This window comes from Elephas maximus, chromosome X (assembly GCF_024166365.1).
Source record: "Elephas maximus indicus isolate mEleMax1 chromosome X, mEleMax1 primary haplotype, whole genome shotgun sequence".
NCBI classification, from domain to species: Eukaryota; Metazoa; Chordata; class Mammalia; order Proboscidea; family Elephantidae; genus Elephas; species Elephas maximus.
Genome location: NC_064846.1, coordinates 160,244,139 through 160,262,223, shown reverse-complemented (window position 1 = coordinate 160,262,223; position 18,085 = coordinate 160,244,139). Strand labels below are relative to the sequence as shown.

The window sequence follows — 18,085 nt, the reverse complement described above, 5'->3', positions numbered from 1 at the left end:
ATGGGAAAGTGGAAGACAAAACATGCTGTGCAAACCCAGCTCTGTGATTCCTAATTTGTTAAGACTATTCTGAAGAAGAAAATTTAACAGCTTCTATTGAACTTTTATTGAACACATTATATTTTTGTTTGTGGAAATACCGATTAGCATGTCCACCATGTATTAGTTCACAATAAAATGGAAGTACCATTTCTGAGTTTCCTTTTCACACTTCAGTTTAGATTTTGGGGTGGCAAAGGCTGCATGTCATTAGCCATCAATGGAAATTTGAAGGCCCCCAATTTCCACAGGGCATCTAAAACTTGAGTCTAAAAAAATCACAAACCATGAGATGTCCAAAATAAGCAAATCTATAGAGACATGGAAACCCTGGTGGCGTAGTGGTTAAGTGCTACGGCTGCTAACCAAAAGGTCGGCAGTTTGAATCCACCAGGCGGCCCTTGGGAACTCTATGGGGGCAGTTCTACTCTGTCCTATAGGGTCGCTATGAGTCGGAGTCGACTTGACGGTAATGGGTTCGGTTTTTTTTTTTTTCTTTTTAAAATAGAGACATAAACTAGATTAGTGGATGCATAGGGCTGGGGGTTGTGTGGGGAGTGGGAATGGAGGAGGGATTACTCGTGGGTAGGGAGTTTCTTTTGGAGGGGATGAAAATGTTCTAAAATTAGACTGTGGTGGTGGTGGCTGTACAACTCTGTGAATAGACTAAAAAACATTGAATGGTACACTTTAAATGGGTGAATTTTATGGCATATGAAGTATATATCAATAGGTTTTTTTTTTAAAGCATGAACTGTGACTGGCTTAAAGCAAAGCAGTGTTAGAAACATCCCTGTCCCCCCACAGATCCTTTTCCAAAGCCCCCCCCCTTACCAACTCCATTCCCAGTCCCACAAAATAGGACAGAAGTAGGCATCCGCTAGGCTGGCCAGAACTGAAAAACCATGCTCTCTTCTGTAAGAGAGACTGAAAATAAAAATAAAAGAATTTAAGATCATTATTGTTTCCACTTGTGAGAAAACCATTGTTTTCCGGAGTCACCACACACACTGAAAGCCAAAGTCTGTGACTCTCCTCAGAAACATGAGTGGTAGACAAAGTCTCACCCCATATTCCCTTGTTCACATCTCTGATTGAACAAGTGACAGTATATCATTTATCTTTAGGGTTGGATAGTAAAGAATTTTGAAATGTTGGAAACATGTTTTAAGTTTGATGAGAGGAGCTAGCCTGTGAGTGGAGAGGTGTTATGGATTGAATTACATTCCCCCCAAAATATGTGTTAGAATCCCAACCCTAGACCTGTGGATGTAATCCTGTTTGGAAATAGGGTTTTCTTTGTTATGTTAATTAGATCATACCTGAGTGGGGTAGGTCCTAAACCTAATCACATCTGAGTTATAAAAAGAGCAGATTAAATGCAGACACACACACAGGAAGAAGACAGTCACTATGTCAGGACACATGTACAATCAAAAGAACACCAAAGATCATCAGACACCAGGAACTGAGAGAATGGCTCACAGAAGGAATCAACATGGCTGAGACTCTGATTTGGACTTTTAACATTCAGAACTATGAGAATAAATTTCTGTTCTTTAAAGGCACCCACTTGTAGTATTTGTTATAGCAGCAACTAGGTAACTAAGACAGGAGGAATTCTACAAAGACTCTATAGAACCTCCTGGGCATGAAATGAAAAGAGTCACGAAGGAAGCAAAAGGGAGTCCTTAATATTTGATATCATCATAAAGCTGGTAGGAGTTAAAGGAAGGTATTGAATCCAACTCTGATTCTTTAAAGAACAAAGGAGGGTGGAATTGAGCAGTTGCCATATTTTCCACCCCTACCTTCTTTACTTTGCCCCATTTTGGATCCTAATTCCAGGGGTGAAGAAAGTTAGCTGGTCTTTGGGGTACAGGAGTGTTAGTTTGCGTGTGGCATGGGGGTGAGTGAGGTACTGGTGTTTAGGATGGTATGTATGTGAATACATGTTAGTTCACAAGTACACTTTCATCATAGCCTGCCTTAGGGAATGAAAATCATAGGCCACTCAAAATATTTGAGGGCAAGAGAGCTTTGGAAAAAACTATTTTCCTGAACATAGGCTGGACGTTGGAGAAGAAAACAATGTCAGAGTTTTTAAGACGTGTTATTGATATTGTGATTATATTCCTAAAAGAAGCCCTTATCTTTTTGAGATAAATACCGAAATATTTATAGATTAAAGAAAATATTGTCTTTGGGAATTACTTCAGAACTTTTAGGCAAAGAGGAAGTAAGTGGATGTAAAGATGAAACAAGATTGGCCATGAGTTATTAATTGTTGAAGCCAGTGACAAATCCAAGGAGGTTCAACATACTGTTCTGTCTACTTTTATAAATGTTGGACATTTTCCATAAGAAAGAGTTTAAAGTTTTAAGAAAGTAGATTTTCAAAAAAAGTCAGAAAAAAACTTAGGGCCCATGGTCAAAGAAGCTAAAAGTGGGGCACTTAGTAGAAATGAAAACTGTCTAAAATAATATCCTAGCATTATTAATACTCTAACAATAAAAGAATGATTGTCAAATGTGAATGGAAATGCTACTCTATAAGCAAGTTCAAGTGGACCACAGTATTCCAACAGTGTCTACCTCTGTCACCCATTTCAGAAGGGAGTTGACCCAAATAGGAAATGGCCCAGCTGTGGCTAATTGGGAGTAGCACACTGATGCAGGACAGGGAAGAGATTGCTGGCTCGTGGGCCTCTTGGACGTCGAAGCTGCCAATCGGAGAGGAGTTCCCCTGCTGAGAGCAGGAAAGAGGGACTTAAGAAAAAAGGGAAAAACAACCTTTTTTTAAGCTAGAAGTTTTTCTTCTTTTTCAGGAGAGGGACAAGAATTAAAAATAAATTCTTAACCGATCTCAACCACATAAAAATCCTCGATCATAATTTTTTTCTATTCTTTAACTTCACATGGATGCAGTTTGACTTGTCTATGGTATGATACTCACTGGAATTTCAACTGGCAAGCATGAAATTGATAAAAACTGAAAAACCAAACCCATTGCCATCGAGTCAACTCATAATGGGATGAAATTGATAGGATCTTTTATTATTCTGTTAACCAGGATTTTGCTATAGTCTCTGTTCAGGAGACTAATAACAAAAAAAGGGGGGGGGAGTGGATTTTGTACACTTTTATATGTAATTTTCATCTATAGTAATAGTATTATGTTTGTAACCACAATCCAGATCAGGAGTTGGCAAACTGTTTCTGAAGAGCCAGACAGTAAATATTTTGACTTTGCAGGCTAAATGGTCTCAGTTACAACTACTCAACCTCTGCCATTATAGCAGGCATAGGCAATATGTAAATAAATGGGTGTGGCTGTGTTCCAATAAAACTTTATTTACAAAAACAGGTGACAAGCCAGATTTGGCCTCAGGCTATCGTTTGCTGACCCCAGATCTAGATAATAAGCTTTATCAATAAAGGATCTGTATTAGTTTCCTGTTGCTGCTGTAACAACTTCCCACAAATTTAATGCCTTAAAACAACACACGTTTCTTATCTTACAGTTCTGGAGGTTATTAAAAAAAAAAGTCTGAAATAGGTATCAGTGGGCTAAAATCAAGGTGTTGTCAGAGCTCTATTCCTTCTGGAAGCTCTAGGGGAGACTCCATTTTCTTAACTTTTCCAGCTTCTAGAAACTTCTGGAATTTCTTGGCTTATGGCCCCCTTCCATTTTCAAAGCCTGCAACAGCATGCTGAGTCTTTCTCACATAGTATCATTCTGACTCTCTTTTGCTTTTATGGTTTGCTCATTAGCAACCTCAATCTCACTGGCAACTTTAATTCCCCTTTGTCCTTTCACATCACATATTCACAGGTCCTGAGAATTAGAATGTGGACATCTTTGGGAGGCGATTATTCTGTCTACCACAGGGCCTAATAGGCAGTAACCCCATTCATTAATCACATGCTGGTTAGGACTTTGCTCCTTCTTGACAGCTGGCTCATGTCATCAACAAGGATGAGGGCACATCAGCAGTGGAAGAATAACACCTCGCATTTTACAAGCCAGACAGTGCACTATGCTACGGATGACCACGTGCACATCAGTATATATCATAGTCCCCTGGGGAAGCAGGGTGGCGCACAATTGAGAGTGTGGGCTCTAGGGTAGACTGACTCATATTTATGCTTACCTTCCCTGTGCCATTCATTTCCTCATGTATCAACTGGGAATGATAGCACATATCTCACAAGACATTGTACATACATTAAATGAGCTAATGAATGTGAAACAGCTAGTACGACGCCTAGCCTATAATTAGCCCTGTTTCTGCAGATTTGTGGAATTCTACTCAGAATAAAATTATGTCCCTTCAAACACAATAACCACATGGAGAAAGCAGGCTATGGCCTAATTTCCCTGCAATGTAAATTTTAGTTCTGCCCCATGATAGCATATTAATTGGGTCCAAAGTATAAAGCAACATTCGGAGGGCCTTAAAATAGCACTATACATAAGCAGCTAGTTAATAAAAACCTTCTGAGGATGATAATACCTCAAAATATTTACTCTCGAATTACTCTGGCAGAACATTCACTGGGGACACCGCTGAGGGCTTGCCAAGAACAGTACTCGTCATATGTTAAAAATAGATGTCAGAAAGCTATTCAATAAATGCAGGAGCTTTTATAGTCTTAAAAAATGGTATTAAATTGCTTTAGCCAGCTTATGGAATCAGGCATGTTCACATCAGGGCTTCAAACTGGTTCTAAACGATTTAGTCATGGCCAAAGGAAACAAGGCAGGGCTTCAAACCTGTTCTAAGCGGTTCACTCTTGGCCGACTGAAACAAAGGCAGAGTATCCTTTGTATAGCAATGAAATCTCTTGCACTTGGCTTTTGACCTGAGTAGGAAACAGGCAAGCAGTGCTTGGATCAAAGATGGCGACCCACTGCGCAGCTTTAAATGTATATTGTTCTTCACAATCCTGCCCATAATCCAGTCTCATGCATCAGGCTCCTGAAAGTTTCTTGATCCAGGGGATTGGCTTATTGGCTCCTGAAAATTTCCTGATGTGGGAGATGGGATTACTGGCTTCTGAAAGTTTCCTGATTTAGAGTGGTTGCAGTAATATACCTGTATATCAACAGGGAACAGCCAGAAATTCAAGCCGGATTCAGAAGAGGACGTGGAATGAAGGATATCATTGCTGATGTCAGATGGATCTTGGCTGAAAGCAAAGAATAACAGAAAGGTGTTTACATGTGTTTTATTGACTATGCAAAGGCATTCGGCTGTGTGCATCATAAATTATGGATAATATTGTGAAGAATGAGAATTCCAAAACACTTGATGGTGCTCATGATGAACCTGTACATAGATCAAGAGGCAGTCGTTCCAACAGAACAAGGGGATACTGCATGGTTTAACGTCAGGAAAGATGTGGGTCAGGGTTATATCCTTTCACCATACTTATTCAATCTGCATGCTGAGCAAGTAATCTGAGAAGCTGGACTAGATGAAGAAGAACGGGGCATCAGGATTAGAGGAAGACTTATTAACAAACTGTGATGTACAGATGACACAACCTTGCTTGCTGAAAAGTGAAGAGGACTTGAAGCACTTACTGATGAACATCAAAGACCACAGCCTTCAGTATGGCTAACATCTCAACGTAAAGAAAACAAAGATCGTTACAACTGGACCAATAAGCAACATCATGATAAATGGAGAAAAGATTGAAGTTGTCAAGGATTTCATTTTACCTGGATCCACAATAAATGCCCATGGAAGTAGCAGTCAGGAAATCAAACAATGTATTGTATTGGGCAAATCTGCTGCAAAAGACCTCTTTAAAGTGTTAAAAAGCAAAGACGTCACCTTGAGGACTAAGGTGCGCCTGACCCACGCCATGCTATTTTCAGTTGCCTCATATGGATGTGAAAGCTGGACAATGAGTAAAGAAGACCGAAGAAGAATTGACGCCTTTGAATTATGGTGCTGGTGGAGAATATTGAATATACCATGGACTGCCAAAAGAACAAACAAGTCTGTCTTGGAAGAAGCACACTCAGAATGCTCCTTAGAAGCGAGGATGGCAAGACTTCATCTCACATACTTTGAACATGTTCTCAGGAGGGACCAGTCCCTGGAGAAGGACATCATGCTTGGTAAAGTAGAGGGTCAGTGAAAAAGAGGAAGACCCTCAACAAGATGAATTGACACAGTGGCTACAACAATGGGCTCAAACATAGCAACAATAGTGAGAATGGAGCAGGACCAAGCAGTGTTTTGTTCTGCTGTACATAGGGTTGCTATGAGTCGGAGCTGACTAATGGCACCTAACAGCACCAACATGTGTTTAGAAGTATGTAATTCTCAAAATAAATAAATAAATAGATGATAATATTCATTGGTAGTGTTATGAATTGAATTGTGTCCCCGTCTGCAAAAAAAAAATGTGTTGTAAATCCTACTATATCAGTAGTTATAATACCATTTGAGAATAGGGTTTTCTTTGTTAACGAGGCAGCATTAGGGTAGGTTGTATCTTAAATCAATCTCTTTTGAGATTATAAAAGAGCAGATTAAAAACCAGCAAAAAAGTAGAGATGGGGGAAGATGGACGCCAGGCCACATGAAGATCACCACGGAGATAAGGAACAGAAGCTGAAGAGACAAGGACTTCCCTCCATAGTCTACAGAGAAAGAAAGCCTTCCTCTATAGCCAGTGACCTAATTTTAGACTTCTAGCCTCCTCAGCTGTGAGAAGATAAATTTCTGATTGTTAAAGCCATGCACTTGTGGTATTTCTGTTACAGCAGCACTAGGTAACTAAGACAGGTCGTAAGAGCACAAAGTGATCCCCCCAGCACTTCTGATGGGAACTGAAATGGCCTTTCTGCAATTTGGCGATAGTATTTCAAAAGTCTTAAAACTATGTACCTTTACCCCAGAAATGCCATTTCTTGAAATTTATTCTAGTGAAACCATCAGCAAGGCCCTGTAAAATGTATACATTTTTACAAAGAGGGGCATAATATCAAAATATTAGGAACAACTCACCCCAAAATAGAGACTCAAATAAATCATAATGTATGTCCATATAATGAGCTGTATCTGTTGTTGTTAGCTGCTGTTGCGTCGGCCCCTGACTCATGACAACCCCAGTTACAGAGTAGACCTGAGCTTCATAGGGTTTTCTTGGCTGTAATCTTTATGGAGGCAGTTCGCCAGGCCTTTCTTCTGCGAAGCTGCTGGGTAGGTTCGACTGCCAACCTTTATGTTAGCTGCCGATTGCAAGCTGCTTGCACCACCCAGGCTCCTGGGATATATCAAGCCATTAAAAATTCTGTTTTAAAAGAATTTGGTAAAGGATTCAAGACATAGCATTGAGTTAAAAAATAAATTACACACCACATATAGTGTGATTCCATTGCTATGTACCTTTGTATTTAGTGTGTGTATAAAAGAGTGGGTTGAAGAAAATGGAAGGAAATATCTGTAATACACCAGAAAGCTGGAATTTTCTCTCTTTTCCATCCTGTCTATAATGAGGATGTATTACTTTTGAAAATCATAAATACATGTTGGCATTTGTACTTCAGAAATGGGCTTCTGCATGAAACAATTTTTGTCTCAGTCTTCCTTCTTTTGTTGGCCATTTATCACCTTAAGTATTTATAGTGTGTGTGGTCCTATGTGCTTGGACTTGCCAGATGCTAGGTTCCTAGCACAGTGTTTGAAGGCCCTGGTGCATTAGGAGATGGGGGTGGCAGCAGCCAAGGGATGGACTACAGGAGCTGAGGGAGTGATAGAGAAGCAGTAGCTAAGATGCAAAGAGGCCATCTGGATGGGGTCTTTTCTCTGGACACAGCCATGCATAGCCCAGAGGTGGTCTGAGGGCAGGGCAGAAGGAGCAGGGCCTGGGTATTAGGCCAGAGCTGGCCATTGTGTTGGGACGGGCACTGCCAGGTCCACCTCCACTCCAGATCTAACCTTCTAGTTGCAATGTTGACTTGATATTGAGTCCCAGGGAGATTGGCTACACTTCCTTAAATCTCTCCTGCTGAGGTCAGCCAGTTGGTCTGAAAATCCTAGAACAGGCAAAACTAATCTATATTAGAAATAAAAGAGGTGAGAGAAATTTCCTGTATCTTGTGCTGGGTGGTGTTTACACAGGTGAATACAACTGGAAAAAAAAAAGGAAAAACTTATCTAACTGAGCACTTAAGAACTATGCATTTTATTATGTGTAAATTATATTTCAATTTTTAAAATCAGAAACAAGAAATCCCCCCCAAAAAAAAGATCTGCTAAGACACAATTGGGCCTTAAAGTGGGTCTTTCACACCAATAAGGGTAAGGGTGAGAATTAATATTTGTGTCCTGCTGTGTATCAGGCTGTGTATAAGACATTTAACATGGAAGAATCAGAGTTTCCCCTGAAATACTAGCAATCCTAGGAACCAAATGTAATTCTGAGACATTTCTTACCAGGTCTTGTCAAGAGCAAATGTTTTAGGCATTTTAATGGCAGATGAAACTTTTAAGGAATTTTCATTTCTAGGTGGACTATAGTTTTCCCAATATTTCACCTTGGAAATGATGGTGTCTTAGTTATCTAGTGCTGCTATAACAGAAATACCATAAGCGGGTGGCTTTAACAAACAAAAATTTATTTTCTCACAGTTTAGGAAGCTGTAAGTCTTAATTCAGGGTGCTGGCTCTAGGGGAAGGCTTTCTCCCTCTGTCGGCTCTGGAGGAGAGTCCTTGTCTCTTTGAGCTTCTGCTCCTGGGGGATCTTCATGTGGTTTAGCATCTCTCTTCCCACATTTCTGCTTGCTTCTCTCGCCCTAATCAGCTTGATTTATCTCTCTTTTATATCTCAGAAGAGATTGACTCAAGATACACCCTGCACTAATCCTGCCTCATCAACATAACAAAGATAACCTCTTCTCAAATTAAATTATAACCATAGGCATAGAGGTTAGGATTTACAACACATATTTTGGGGGGACACGATTCAATTCATAACAGATGGTAATGCCCATCCAGTTCAATACTACAATAAAGAAGTAATTTCTTCATAAATGCCTGATGAATTTTACTTGTGCCAACAGGATTATATTTGTCAGTTGAAGGCTTAAAATAGGATTGAAATGCTAAATTTACACATGACTGGAAAGCACACGAAACCAAAAAATAAATTATCCTTTGAACCACAACAGATCTTTTAATATAAATTTGTTTCAAGAATATAACAATCCTGGAAAATTCCAGATGTTGATTTTATAAAGCCAAAAGGAAGAATAGAACAAGAATAATCTATAAAACAGAAGTTGCTATTTGGGGAAGAAAAATTGAGTGTTCAGGCAAAGAACAATTTGATTTAGTTTTTTTAAGAGATAATCACAGAAAAGGAAAGGGTCTTGGGGAACAGAGTCTATTATCACTGTATTTGTTGACTAACTACATAGATATAACCTTTGGCGCTTTCATTTAGTGCAAAATAGATATCCATGATTTCAAGGAACTTACTTTTAACTATCATTCCCTATTTATATAACATCTATTGGAAAGAAATTAAAAATTCTTCACTCTCAACTGCCAGTACTTTTCCTTTAATCATAAAAGAAAGTCTAAACTTTAAGTCTGACATTTGAAGTTTTTTATAATCTAACCCAAAGTTGTTGTTGTTAGGTGCTGACGATCGGTTCTGACTCATAGCAACCTTATGTATAACAGAACAAAACGTTGCCCGGTCCTGCACCATCCTCACAGTCGTTGCTATGTTTGAACCCATTGTAGCAGCCACTGTGCCAATCCATCTCATTGTGGGTCTTCCTCTTTTTCCCTGACCCTCTACTCTACCAAGCTTGTCTTTCTCTAGGGATGGTCCCTCCTGATAACATGTCCAAAGTATATAAGATGAAGTCTCCCCAACCTCACTTCTAAGGAGCACTCTGGCTGTACTTCTTCCAAGACAGACTTGTTTGTTCTTTTAGCAGTCAATATTTTTTTTTTATTCTTTGCCACTTACCATAATTCAAATGCATCAATTCTTCTTCGGTCTTCCTTATTCATCATCCAGCTTTCACATGCATATTGAGGCCATTGAAAATACCATGGCTTGGGTCAGATGCACCTTAGTCCTCAAAGTGACACCTTTGCTTTTTAATACTTTAAAGAGGTATTTTGCAGCAGATTTGCCAAATGTGATATGTCATTTTATGTCTTGACTGCTGCTTCTATGGATGTTTATTGTTGATCCAAGTAAAATGTAATCCTTGACAACTTCAGTATTTACTCTGTGTATCATGATGTTGCTTATTGGACCCAAAGTTATCTAACCTTTATCTCACACAGCTTTTCTACATTTGCTCTTTGGTCCAGCCAGTTCCATCTACTTTTTGACTCCACAGTGACTTACTATTACCGCTGAGGGCATGAGTCCCATCTGGGGTGCCAAAACTGTTACTGCTGAGGGCACAGAGCCCCTCTGGACTCAATGGGTCCTTGTCTTTTCTCTTGTAAGAATACACAGAGGAGACAATTTTGGATTCAACTCTAACAGGTTTATTTTACTTATGACAAGTAAAAGGAGTCAGAGAGGGCTCCTGTGGCTCCAAAAGTCTGACTCAGAAAGGGGGGGGCAAGACTATGGCTTATATAGGTTCAGTGGAGACAATAATGAATATTTAGTGAGTTTCTTTCAAGGGGCGGGTACTTCTCAGAATGGCAGTGCATACTAATTAGGTTGCACAAGCATCTGGAATCTAAGATGGAACCCTGCTGATATTCAAGATGGGGTCCTCTCGGCAGCCCTTAGCGTCACTTATTATGGGATATAGCGCAGGTGCACTGATCTTCAGCACTACATCGCCCTCTTCTGTGGGCTAAGGATGGTCAAACAGTGGTCACACTTTGTTCCTCTGTAAGTGTGGAGCCTGTAAAAAGGGGAAGGGACTAGAAAAACACCAAGAAGGAGGTAGTAATTCACAGGTCGTTATAACACTAAGAAAAAAAAACAGTATTTCACAGGTTGTTTTAACCTTATTTTATGTTGCCAGGGTGTGGTTCTTGTTTACCCAACTTTTAGATGGTAATCTTTTAACAGCTCTTTTGTTCTGCCAGCACAGTTAACCCTATCTATATCATTACCAATTATCACCTCCTAATTTTGTTCATGCCGTTATTCTCGGTAGAATGGTAAAGTGAAGAAGAGCATGAATTTAAGTTAATTCTCCTCACTTGGCCACTTATTCGCTATGAGATCCATTCTTTAGTCATGTGATCTTTGGCAGGTCTCCCAATCTTCCTTAACATCAATTTTCTTATCTGTAAATTGGGAATACGTGTACCTACATGTACCTACTTCTACTGTGATGTTTTAAAACTCTATTTTGAGTATTAAATGAGATAGCTGATGTGTCTAACACATCATACATGATAAATATTTCTTCCCTTCAGCCTGAGACCAGAAGAACTAGATGTTGCCTAGCCACAACCAATGACTGCCCTGACAGGGAATACAACAGAGAACCCCTGAGGGAGCAGGAGAGCAGTGGGATGCAGACCCCAAATTCTGGTAAAAAGACCAGACTTAATGGTCAGACTGGGACTAGAAGGACCCTGGAAGCCATGGTCTCTAGACCGTCTTTCTGTTAGCCCAAGACAGGAATCATTCCCAAAGCCAGCTCTTCAGACAGGGATTGGACTGAAATATGGGATGGAAAATGATACTGATGAAGAACGAGCTTCTTGGATCAAGTAGACACATGAGACTATGTTGGCATCTCCTGTCTGAACAGGAGATGAGAGGACAGAGGGGGCCAGAAACTGCCCGAATGGACACGAGGAGAGAGAGTGGAGGGAAAGACTGTGCTATCTCATTAGGGGGAGAGCAATTAGGAGTGTATAGCAAGGTATATGTAAATTTTTATATGAGAGACTGACATGTTTTGTAAATGTTCACTTAAAGCACAATAAAAATTAATTAAAAATATATATATATATTTCTTCCCTTTCAGGTTTCATCTTCACCTCTGTCTTTCATTCCTCGCCATCTCATTGCTTTCCTAAATCCTTCAGAGTTCTTCCTTCCTTCCTTCAGAGTTCAGCTCAAGTCCCACATCTTGAAACCTTGTCAAACTACTCCTTTACCACTTAATTGGTCCTCAATACCATACTTCCTCATATTGCTATTTAACTTTTTTATTAGAATATCTTGTCTCCTCAGTGGGTTCATAAATTCCACAGAGGGAGGAACTATGTTTTGGATTTACCCACAGTGCGCTGCAGGCGCATAGATTTTTAATATCATATTTCTTCTAAGATGCCATCAGTTATAAAACACTTTGTAAATTTAATAATACTCTCAGGAAAGAGAGAAATGACACATGTAATGTGCACATAACATTAGTAAGAATATATGAATCTTCTTTCTCCTCTAGGAAATTATTCACAAAGCAACAAGGAGAATTAAAACAATAAATAGAAATCCCAACAAACTTTATCTTCAGTTAAACTAAGAGAGAGATCTAATTCAGACTCCAAAACATGGGAAAGGGATACCAAAGGTGTAGGACAGAAGTTCCATGGGAGGAAGTGAAGCAAATAAGCACAAGAAGTGGCAAGATGACCCAGAGGTGGCGGATCCAGGAAAGAGAATCATTTTCAAGTACAAAATCTATATCCTTGTTTGTCTGAAAGGATACAAAAATGGATGATCAGGGCTTTTCTGGACCCAGATTGTTGCAATAAAGTAGAGGAGCCAGAGTGAGACAAAGGATTACAAATGAGCTATATTTGCAGAAAGCAGAGGAGAGAGTCTTCGGGCTGTGATGCCTGGAAGGCTATCCTGGCCCTTCCTCACCCTTCCTACCTCCTATCATAACCAGGAACCTCTTGTAAATAACCGGTCAAGCAAGAAATAAATTACATGGTATTGATATGAATGCACTATAAGGAAAAATGGAAACCCTGGTGGCATAGTGGTTAATAAGTGCTACAGCTGCTAACCAAAAGGTCAGCAGTTCAAATTCACCAGTCGCTCCTTGGTTTTTGGTTTTTTATAAGGAAAAATGGTGAGAAAGAGCAGCAGAATTTGTAACAAATGAAGAAGGTTCACCATAAAAATGTTGTCATGGAGCAGGTGAAAATTGTGACCATATTTTACCAGGAATTAGAAATAGCTCCATGAAGCAATCATCTCTAACATGGAAAACCTCAAAGCAAAACTATAACAGCTCATAGAAGCTCTAGTGAACAATAATGGGAGATGAAATATAAATGGGCAGAACTAAGGAAAGAAGTAAAAAAAAAATCACCTCTAAAATGAAGACAAAATCTGAGGACTATAAGGGAAAAGAAACACTGCAGAAAAAAATAGTAAAGGAACAAGGACAGAAAAGACAACTGCAAGAAAAAAAAAGAAACAAAATAATAAAGAATTAGAGATAAATAAATACATACAGAAGACTGGCAAAGAAGATCCATAACAGGCATAATTGTTGGTGGTGGTGTGTGCCATTGAGCCTATTCCAACTCATAGAGACCTCACTTGACAGAGTGGAATGCCCCAAAGGGTTTCTTAGGCTGTAATCTTTATGGAAGCAGATCACCAGGTCTTTTCTCCTGCAGAGCAACTGGTCGATTTGGACTACAGGCAAACCCTTAACTGTTGCACCACCAGAGCTCCTTAGTGCATAATTGGAGTCCTCCCCAAAAGAAAAACAAAACATTAAGACAAAATAAGAATTTACGGAAATAAAATAAGACCTAACTCTACATACTGAAAGGGCTCACGTGCTAAGAGAATTTGACCCAGATTAACACAGACATATGCCAGTAAATTTAGGGGAGATTTCAACATTTTTCCCTCAATAATTGGTAGAAGAGAATATCAGTAAGAACATAAAAGAGTTGAACAACACTATTAACCAACTTGACCTAACTGACATTTATAAAACATTCTACCCAACGACAGCAGAATATACATTCTTTTCAAGTACACATGGAACATTTACCAGGATAGACCCTATTCTCGGCCATAAAACTAGTCTCAATAAAATTTAAAAGGATTCATATGATGCAAAGTGTGTTCTCTGACTGCAGTAGAATTAAATTAGAAATCAATAACAGAAAATCTTGAAAATCTGCAAATACTTAGAAATTAAATAATAAATTTCGACATAATGAATGGTTGAAAGAGGAATTACAAAGGGCATTGAAAAGTATTTTGAACTGGATGAAAATGAAAACAGCATATCAAAATCTGTGGGATGTAGGTGAAGGAATTCTTGGAGGAAATTTTATAGCATTAAATGCTTGTATTAGAAAAGAAAGAAGAGGCACCAATAAATGACTGAAGCTTCTACTTTAGGAAATATAAATGGAGAACAAGTTAAATCCAAAGTAAGAGGAAGAAAGAAATTAATAAAGCAGAAACCAATGAAAGAGAAAACAGAAAAAAATACAGAAAATCAATGAAAGCAAAAGCCGTTCTTTGAAATCATCAATAAAATTGATCAGCCTCCAGCCAGATTGAATGCTCCTTAGAAGCAAGGATGGCGACACTGCGTTTTACATACTTCGGACATGTTGTCAGGAGGGATCACTCCCTGGAGAAGGACATCATGCTTGGTAAATTACAGGGTCAGCGGAAAAGAGGAAGACTCTCAATGAGGTGGATTGACATAGGAGCTGCAACAATGGGCTCAAGCATAGCAACAATTGTGAGCCTGGCGCAGGACTGGGCAGCATTTCATTCTGTGGTACATAGGGTGGCTATGAGTCGGAACTGACTTGACAGCACCTAACAACAACATGAGTCGGAATCCACTCGAAGGCCACAGGTTTGTGTGTGTGTGTGTGTGTTTTGTATATTAACAGATTAGAAAAGAAAAAGGGTATGATCATCTCAATCAAAACCAAACCCAACCCATTGCCATCAAGTTGATTCCGACTTATAGCGACCCTATGGGAGAGAGTAGAACTGCCCCATAGGGCTTCCAGGGCTGTAAATCTTTAAGGAAGCAGACTGCTACATCTTTCCTCCAAGGAGTGGCTGGTGGGTTCAAACCACCGACCTTTCAGTTGGCAACTGAGTGCTTTAGCCACTGCATCAGCAGGGCTCCTCAATCATCTCCATAGATTAAAAAATATATATTTTGAGAAAATTTGGCATGCATTCATGATAAAAACTGTCAGCAAACCAGGAATAGGCTGCAACTTCCTAAGCCTGATAAAGGCACCGACCAAAAGCTACAGTCTTTCATTAGTGGTGGGGATGCAGAACACCAGGAACTCATACACTGCTAGTGGGAATGGAAAGGCACAAAGAGCTGGAAAGTTAAACATACACCAGTCAACCACACAGACATTCCACTCCTAGGTATTTACCCAGGAGAAAGGAAAGCATATGGCCACACAAAGACTACTTCAGTAATGTGCACAGCAGCTCTATTTGGAACAGCCAAAAACTGAAAAGAGCCAAATGTCCCACAACAGGTGAATGGATAAACAATTTATGGAATATGACTCACAAATAAAAAGAAAGGAACTATTAAAATACACAACTACATGGATGAATCTCAGAACAGTTACCATCTGTGTGGTGAAAGAATCCAGATGCAAAAGATTCCATTTATATAAAATTCTAGAAAATGCAAACTAATAAATAGTGAAAAGCAACAGATCAGTGGTAGCAAGTAGGTGGGGGAGGCAGGAGGAGGGAGAAATTACAAAGGATCATAGGATATATTTTTGTGTCAATTATGGTTATGGTTCCAGGAGTGTATATATATGTATGTGTTTGTGTGTATATATATATATATACACACACACATATACATATAAAACCAAACCCATTGCCATCCAGTCAATTCCAACTCACAGTGACCCTATAGGACAGAGTGACTTGCCCACAGGGTTTCCAAGGAGCAGCTGGTGGATTTGAACTGCCAACCTTTTGGTTAGCAGCAGAGCTCTTAATCGCTGCGCCACCAGGGCTCCTAAAAACCAAACCTGCTGCCTGTCAAGTCAATTCTGACTCATAGTGACTCCATAGGGTTTTCAGGGCTGTAAACCTCTACTGAAGCAGACTGCCACATCTGTTTCCTGAAGAGCCACTGCTGGTTTCCAACCCCCAACCATTCGGTTTCCAGTTAATGGCTGTAACCACTGCACCACCAGGGCTCCATATATATATAAAATATATATGTAGTATATATGTATATATGTATATATGTATGTGTGTGTGTATATACATATATATGCATACACATATATACACATATACATATACATTATGTGCAATTTATTGTATGTCAATTATACTTTAATAAAGCTGTAAATAAGGAGGGTTGATTATAACAACCCTTTAAAAAAACCAAACCCACTGCCATCAAGTCGATTCCGACTCATAGCGACACTGTAGGAGAGAGTAGAACTGCCCCATAGAGTTTCCAAGGAGCGCCTGGCAGATTTGAACTGCTGACCTCTTGGTTAGCAGCCGAAGCACTTAACCACTACGCCACCAGGGTTTCCAACAACCCCTTAAGAGACATAATTCCAGAGGCGGAGCCAAGATGGCAGAACAGACAGATGCTTCCGTGGAGCCCTCTTTACAACAAAGACCCAAAAAAACAAGTGAAAAGAGTATATTTGTGACAAGCTGGGAGCCCTGAGCATCAAAGGCAAGCTTAGACAACAAACTGAGGGGCAGGGGGGTAAGAGGCCGTTTAGAAGTGGTGAGGAGTTACCGGACCGGAATCGCGGGGAGCCCTCAGGCACCATTCCCGGAGCAGCGGCAGCAGGCTGGTCCTAGTGTTCGGCCGCAGTTTCCTCAGGGAGAAGAAGCAGCCACACAGCCCACTCACATCTTCAGAACCTGAGGAGAAGGGCGCTTTCGGCAAAAGCTAAGGACTTGTGTATATTTTACCGTGCTCCCCCCACCCCCAAGCCGGCTTCAGTGGCTGAATCCCTAGGCCTGAGATAGACCCTGGAGCCGTCCTCCCGGCCTTGGGGAAGGAAAAAATTTGTAACTGGGGGGAAAGGATAATTTGTTAGCTCCATTAACCGGGAGAGCTCTGGACAGAAGTGGCTCCTGTCCAGGCATAAACCGTCCGTGGACCTTGAGTACCTTTCCCTTCTGCATGGACCTGTGTGGGCCTATATCAGGAGACTAGGCCCTTGTTGGCAAACTCCAACCATTTCAGCAGTGCGGTGGAGAGGTGGGTGTTCGACATTTGACATTGCTTTGCCTGTTAAACAAGATCCTCACCTACCCACAACAGGGACCTAAGGACTGGTGGCTCCACTTGGGTCTCCCAGCCACCTGCAACAGGGGTCCGGGGATAACTGGTACCTCCCAGTCCTTACAACAAAAACTTTGGGTGCCCATGGTCCCTCTGCAGAGCCCACCCACCAGCACGCTCTAGGGAACAGAGACGTGTTTTCCTCAGAGACACTTGGGGGTCGGTTCTCAGCACCCTGCCTTGTGCAGAGCATGACCCCCTGCTGCAATCAGATACGGGTATATACGCCAATAACCCCTGCCCCTCTAAGACTGTAGGACAGAGCCTGTACCACACACTTGATATCAGCTACCTGGAAAACTGAACTGAATTCATACAAGAAAACTGAATGGACTCCTAGACTGATATACCTGATAACAGCTCTAGCCAGCTGGGGACAGGACACCAGAGCTCCAAAGGCGAAAATAATCAAGCTAGCTCACGCAAGCAACTCATAGGGGTATACCAAAACAAAACAAAGCAAGCAGCTACAACACAGTAAGCAAGCATAAACTAATACAATAACTTAGAGATGGCTCGGAGACAACAGTCAATATCAAGTCACATCAAGAAACAGGCCACGATCACCTCAAAAGGCTCTCAAAACAAAGAATCCAGGGATCTTTTAGATGAAAGTGCATTCCTGGAATTACCAGATGCAGAATACGAAAGTTTAATATACAGAACCCTTCAAGACATCAGGAAGGAAATGAGGCAATACGCAGAACAAGCCAAGAAACACACAGATAACGCAACTGAAGAAATCAGAAATATTATTCAGGA

The 18,085-nt window shown here is 40.4% G+C and overlaps 1 protein-coding gene across 1 annotated transcript in view; it reads right to left on the bottom strand.

Moving 5' to 3' along the window:
• LOC126068877 (uncharacterized) overlaps nt 1-18,085 on the bottom strand; it is a gene marked incomplete at its 5' end in the record, with an annotated part of 146,714 nt that overhangs the window by 16,811 nt on the left and 111,818 nt on the right. Inside the window, one exon of the mRNA XM_049871563.1 lies at nt 5,139-5,232. Coding sequence (XP_049727520.1) covers nt 5,139-5,232 — 94 coding nt within the window. The remainder of the gene's footprint in view (nt 1-5,138; nt 5,233-18,085) is intronic.